Raw genomic sequence first — 6,957 nt, 5'->3', positions numbered from 1 at the left:
TCTCTCATATTGTAATTTTATAATGATTTTATAAAGGAAATATAATATATTATGAAATTCACTGGATATAAATATCCCCCTCCTCCTATATGGGTATATATATATATATATTAGGATTATTTTCCAGAGCTGTGTGTGTGTCGACTGGGGGGTTCTGCTTCATTAAGACCCTTAGAAGCAGGACTCATGATGATTTTATAAAGGAAATTATATATTATGAAATTCACTGGATAAAAAATATCCCACTCCTCCCATATGGGTATATATATATATAGTATATATATATATATATATATATATATATATATATATATATATATATATATATATATATATATATTGATCAGGGTTTTTTTCCAGAGCTGTGTGTGTGTGTCGACTGGGGGGGTTCTGCTTCACCTTGGATAATCACTAAGACCCTCAGAAGCAGGATTCATGATGATTTTATAAAGGAAATATATTATATTATGAAATTCACTGGATAAAAAATATCCCACTCCTCCCATATGAGTATATATATATATATATGTTGATCAGGGTTTTTTTTTCAGAGCTGTGTGTGTGTGTCGACTGGGGGGGTTCTGCTTCACCTTGGATAATCACTAAGACCCTCAGAAGCAGGATTCATGATGATTTTATAAAGGAAATATATTATATTATGAAATTCACTGGATAAAAAATATCCCACTCCTCCCATATGAATATATATATATATATATATATATATATATATATATATATATATATATATTGATCAGGGTTTTTTTCCAGAGCTGTGTGTGTGTGTGTGTGTGTGTGTGTGTGTGTGTGTGTGTGTGTGTGTGTGTCGACTGGGGGGGGTTCTGCTTCATTAACACCCTCACCCTCAGTGTACAGTCACTCAATGTACAGTCCTGGTCCTGTGTGTTTAGAGGAGCAGGCGGCCATGTGCTGACTATATTTGGAGCCCACGACTTGGTATGTGGAGAACGTTGTCGCCTCCGTGGAGGGATATCTGAACCTATTTATAGCTGTGTTTGTAGGAATTCAGCCCTTTCAGCCCTTAGACCTTAGAACAGCGTGTGAATGCAGCAGCTAGCTGTGTGTAAAGTAAAGTAAAGTGTGTGAAGAGCCGGGGGGATGCAGATTTGGTAGCTAGCTAAGTCACTTCCCATCAGTGACGTTTCCATGGCCGTGTTGTTGTTGAGCAGAGTCGAGGGAGGTTGGGTTGGACTCGCAGACTGAAACTTGTAAGCAGACAGACCTCGAAGGTATGCTTTTATTGCTATGATATTTTCTCTAATTATATAAGTCGTTATATAAATGCATAAATAGATTCAGCGCTGCACGTTAGAGTTAATTGGTGCAATATTAACTCGTTTAAAGTCAGCGGCTCGCCTCTAGGAGAAAGCAGAAGCAGCTAGCTAACAACCCAAGGCAAATCCAGGTCCGGACCGTACAAATCCACTCCAGGATTGTGTTCCAACTGCCTGGATGGCTCTGCTGCAGCAGAGCCATCCAGGCAGTTGGAACACAATCCTGGAGTGGATTTGTACGGTCCGGACCTGGATTTGCCACCGCTGCTAAAAACAGACCCTGTTCGACAAACTGCGTTCATGACATGTATTAGTACGGTTCTTTATGTGTTTATGTATATATTAAAGGGATGATTTAGCAACCTAGAGCTAAATTATAGATGAAAACAGTGACATTTTGACGGTAGGGATTTCGCTAGCTAGCCAGTTAGCCGAGCTGTCACCTCCTAAGACGCGTCTACTTAGCTATAGGTAGGCACTAGGTTGGCTAGCTTGGACCAAACTAACATTAGTCAGCAGGTGTTTAGTCCATTATTGGAATTTCTAGATCTGCAAACACAGAAATTAGGGAAAGTGATCATTAAATTGAGTCTGTTTAATTTAAGCCTGTTTGTCCCTGTAGCCAATGTCCCTCTAGACCGGGTGTTCTGCCGAGCGGTAGCTAGTGCTAGCTAGCGTGCTACCACAGTGTATGTTTATAGCTAAAGCTGCCTAAATAAAGCCGTATATAATAATTATAATAATAAGAATAATAATAAGAAGAATAGTATTAACCGTAGGCTAAAAGCACCATATCAGAAAATGCTCTCAGAAGAGTACAGACAGGGTTTTTAGACCCTAAACCAGTATATCAGGGTAAAGCTAAAGTAATTGAGATAATAAGGAATATTTTTTTCATTCGTAAATAATAACAGTAAGCTCATACTGCATTATGCACACAAAGAAAATATGATTATTGAAAAAAAAAAAAACGAAAAAATACTACAAAATATTTTCTTTGCGCATGCGCAGAGCCGCCAAGTAGCACATATCGATGGTCAGCACAACTGGACGGAACGCCTGGTGTGTATCCCAGACCTGTTCCAGAGCCACACAATAAACACAATAAGGGTGTCCTGCCTAGAAATGTTTTTTTATAAATATATTTTAATTATTTCAGCTCATTTTCATACCCTTCATGAGGTGAACAAACAGGAAAAGCATGAAATGTGAGATAATGTGGGAGTAGGACTGAGAAACCGGTCTCGAGCATTGCTCAAAACACAGTTTACCAAGCACAATATTATCAGTCTCATTTTTACAATCTAGTGAGTTATCATTTGTGATATAATAGGGTAAGATTATCTTAACATAGAGCGACTCTTGGGCACACCCACGGATGGAGCTAGATACACTGTATGTTTGTCCAAATGTTTGTGGACACCCCTTCTAAAAAGTTACACCTATTGCTGACACAGATGTGCAGATGCACACATACACATAGCTTGTCTAGTCCCTGTAGAAGTACTACTTATAGTACTATAGTTGGTGCACCATCCATGACTTTTGGGATGAGGTGGACATGAGATGAGCTAATGCTCAGGTCCGTCATCCAACATCCTAACCTCACAAATGCTCTTATCAATGAATGCAATCAGATCCTCACAGCAGTGCTTTAAGATCTAAAAATCTTGTAGACAGTAGAGGCGGTTACTCCAACAAAAGCAGGATAAACTCTTTTTTAATACCCTTGATTGTGGACGAAACAGTGAATGAGCAAGTGTCCCAAAACCTTTGTCCATATACCGTATGTAAAAGACTGGCCTACAGTAGGTAATACAAAGCATTAATACATTTGGTCATATTTGTTTTTACATTTGTAATTATTATTATTAATAATTATTGCTTTTAAATTAAAAGTTTAGTCATTAAATAATCAGTGTATGTCTTTTAATGATGTTGTTTTCTTTCATTTCAGCCTCTTACTGTTTTTAGGCGCCACCCGGCCCGGGTGCCATGTCCTTTTGCTCCACATGAGCTCGACTATGTGGTACATCATGCAGAGTATTCAAAGTAAATACTCCCTTTCGGAAAGGCTCATCCGGACAATTGCAGCCATTCGCTCATTTCCACACGATAATGTGGAAGACCTTATACGCAGGGTAAGCTTAATAAAGATGTATTTATTTATACTGTACAACATTTTTCATCATTAGCTAATGCTCAGGTCCGTCATAAGTGGAATCAGCTGTTCTACTGGACCGGAAATCTGCAGTATGGGTACCACTGTATGCTGTCAACATGATGTATTCACAATACCTGTAACTTCAATTCCACTCTACACTGATGCTGTAGGCAGAATTTCAGCTATTACAGCAATTTCAAATAGTTCTCAAAATGAAAAGGATGGTAAGTAATTAGATGCAGCAGCTGCGTTATCAATGTTCAGAAATTAAGGCTGTATTGGACAGATTCTACAAACCTGCACAGCCTTCAGTGGTGCAGTGGCTGGGAAACTGCGTCCGCTGCACACCTAGCTTTGAGATGCTGTCTAACAGACCATGTTGCCTGCCTGGTTATAGTGGTTCACTGTAATTTACTTTTCAGGGCGCAGACGTGAACCGGATGCATGGCACCCTGAAGCCTCTACACTGTGCCTGTATGGTGGCTGATGCAGACTGTGTGGAGCTTTTGTTGGAGAAAGGTGCAGAGGTAAAACGCTGTAGAATATCTGACTAAAGCCAAACGTTTACTTCAACACAGAATGCAAAGAAATGCAACATCTTGTACAGTGGCGTGTGCCGTGAGCGCTTAACAGCACTCCTCACACTGTGTAATTGGTCCACAATGATCGCACACTCCACTTTCTGTATTGCACTTCTGAAATCAAGGGTATTATGCTGGGCTAATCCTGCTTTTATTGGAGTAACTGTCTCTAGTGTCCAGGGAAGGTTTTCTACTAGATTTTGAAACATTGCAGTGAGGATTTGATTGCATTCATCCCAAAAGTACTGGATGGAGCACCAACCATCATTCCAGAGAACACAGTTCCACTGCTCTACAGCTCAATAGTAGGGGATTTATACTCCTCTAGCCCACGCCTGGCATTAGGTACGGTGCCAGTAGGTTCATGTTCATTTGTTCCAGAGAGTCCTGTTGTACTAGCAGTACCTTATTGCAAGGGCTAGACAAGCTGTGTGTGCATTTGCACATCTGTGTCAGCAATGGGTGCAACTTAAAGTAGCTGAATGTGTGTTTGTTAGATGGGGTGTCCACAAATGTTTAGACATATAGTGTATCCTACAAGCTTAAAATTAGCATTGAAGATCCTTCATTGATATTTATTTATTTATTTATTTATTTATTTTATTTTTGCATAGTCCTGTAACGTACTCCGCTCTGTTTTACACACAGGTCAACGCCTTGGACGGATATAACCGCACAGCTTTACACTACGCCGCAGAGAAGGACGAAGGCTGCGTGGAGCTTCTCTTGGAATATGGAGCTCACCCCAACGCACTGGACGGCAACAAGGACACGCCCCTCCACTGGGCCGCCTTCAAAGACAACCCCGAGTGTGTGCGAGCCCTGCTGGAGAGCGGCGCCTGCCCCAATGCACGTGACTACAACAATGACACACCGCTCAGCTGGGCGGCCATGAAGGGCAACCTGGAGAGCGTGCGCGTGTTACTGGAGTATGGTGCCCAGGTTCACGTCACCAACCTCAAGGGCCAGACGCCCATCTCCCGGCTGGTGGCTCTCCTGGCGCGGGGCCTGGGCACAGAGCAGGAGGAAGAGTGCCTGGAGCTTCTGTGCCGGGCTGCAGGGAAGTTCGACATCCGCAGGGCCGATGGCACTTTGCCCCGCGAGCTCAGCAAAGATCCTCAGCTGCTGGCCCGCCTCACCGGCATGGTGGCCCAGCCGCCTTTGTTGCGAGCCCTGGCCCGCTGTGCTGTGCGAAACAGCCTCGGAGTGCAGTATCTCCCAACCGCTGTGAAACAGCTACCACTGCCAGAGTCAGTCAAAGAGTATGTACTCCTCAGAGACTGAGGACTGAGCATGAGAGAGAAAAAGAGAACGGACTGCCTGTAATGCAAGCGAGGAGGTAGTAGTTGTGATTTTCTTTTAATTGTACTGAATGCAAGCCACAATCTGTCTGTGTGAATGAGAGAGCTTGTTTTGTTTTGTTTTTCAATTGCACACTTTTTTATTTTTATTGTCATAAGCTAATAAGGATCAGTACTTAAATTCACAGGGATATTGATATCGGCTGTTACAATGCAGTTAAAATCCACTGATACTTTAATAGTTTTAGAATTCTGACACTAAATTCTATCAAGGCAGAAAAAAAGTTATAATGGATGATGTCACTGTCACGCAAAAACCTCTCCAAACCGTCAAAATGGCAACTTTACAGGAGAAGGGGGGGAAAAAAACCTAACTCTTAATCGGAGTTAGTGTAAAAAGATCTAATTCCATTTTAGGGCATTTCTATTGGTCCATTCATCATGAAATTCTGACGTAAACGAAATTCAGACTTCCAGATTCACATTAGGTCAAAAATGGAGATGCCAGGTTTGTTTGTGTGACAGTAATGATGTACTCTTGCAGTATAAGAAAATTTCATAATTTGTTGTGAGCTTTCTAACTTCATAAACACCTTTGTTCCACACAATACAGAAGTTTGATTATTGGAAACTTTAAAATGACTGTTCCTTTTTTGCTCCTCGACTCCTTTTTGCATTGACTTTTAAATGAAAGCGAATGCTTGGGTAATTTTTATTTATTTATATTAGACCATTTTAGCTCTGGAGATTGTATAGTGCAGGGCTGCTCAATCCTGGTCGTGGAGATCGATCACCCTGCAGAGTTTAGCTCCATCCTGAATTTTAACACACCTGAGGCCATCAGGAGCAACTGAACATTAGAGTCAGTTGTGTTGGAACTGAACTCTTCAGGGTGTTAGATCTCCAGGACCAGGATTGATCAGCCCTGGTATAGTGTATCTTTCATTTGGTGCTGGGGTACAAGTGTATGTGATGATTTCAGTTTCAGATGGCATTGCTGATGCAATTCATTTTTTATTTGTAATTTTTTTTGCAGAGGCTGCGAATTCTTCATTTTTGAACCTGACAATGTTAATGATAATTAATCTGGTTTAACACAGCATGATCATTCCATGTTTTGGCTGCCCTTGACGGGGATATCTTAAAACAAGGAATTTACTAAGCTTGTACCCAGCTTAACCTTTGAATCCTGAGTGAAACCTAAGTGACTTCCCCACCAATGTTATCGCTGTAGTCTATGTTTGTACAGTGGTAGCCTGATTAGAAATTGTTAGTAACTGTGATGCTTAGAGTTGAAGTATGTGCAGCCAGACATTAATTCCACACCAAAACTACAACAAGTAAAAGCCTTTCTGCGTCACACACATGGAGTTCTCCTCTCTTTATCCGCAGGTTGAGTTCATAGCTGTTGAGACACATTCAAGTCTGCTCCAGCAGGGGGCTCTAGACTATAAGCTAGATCTTGTAGAGAGGCCTGCAGGGTTTCAGTATACACTTACTTATTCATGCAACATGCGGACTGTTTCTGTAGAGTTTTGAGGCTGAGATTGCTCTAGTTGTGAAGGAGAATCAACATTATATTTCCACGCAGTAGCAGGCCTGACCTAGCAGCAGCT

The 6,957-nt window shown here is 41.3% G+C and overlaps 1 protein-coding gene across 1 annotated transcript; it reads left to right on the top strand.

The window, feature by feature from the left end:
• The first annotated feature begins 979 nt into the window (after positions 1–979).
• Positions 980–6,705, top strand: asb8 (ankyrin repeat and SOCS box containing 8). The gene is made up of 4 exons (XM_072696748.1): positions 980–1,250; positions 3,253–3,436; positions 3,882–3,986; positions 4,689–6,705. The coding sequence occupies exons 2-4, from the start codon at positions 3,308–3,310 to the stop codon at positions 5,322–5,324; spliced, it is 870 nt and encodes a 289-aa protein (XP_072552849.1). The 5' UTR covers positions 980–1,250; positions 3,253–3,307; the 3' UTR covers positions 5,325–6,705.
• Positions 6,706–6,957: the final 252 nt, after the last annotated feature.

Source organism: Salminus brasiliensis, chromosome 14 (genome assembly GCF_030463535.1).
Source record: "Salminus brasiliensis chromosome 14, fSalBra1.hap2, whole genome shotgun sequence".
NCBI lineage: Eukaryota > Metazoa > Chordata > Actinopteri > Characiformes > Bryconidae > Salminus > Salminus brasiliensis.
Note: the sequence above shows the minus strand (reverse complement) of the source record. Positions and strands in the feature narration are given on the sequence as shown.

Coding starts and splice junctions, on each gene's coding strand:
- asb8 (XM_072696748.1), top strand. CDS start 3,308: ATGAGCTCGACTATGTGGTACATCATGCAGAGTATTCAAAGTAAATAC. Junction 3,437..3,881: donor TGGAAGACCTTATACGCAGG/GTAAGCTTAATA, acceptor TTTACTTTTCAG/GGCGCAGACGTGAACCGGAT. Junction 3,987..4,688: donor TGTTGGAGAAAGGTGCAGAG/GTAAAACGCTGT, acceptor TTTTACACACAG/GTCAACGCCTTGGACGGATA.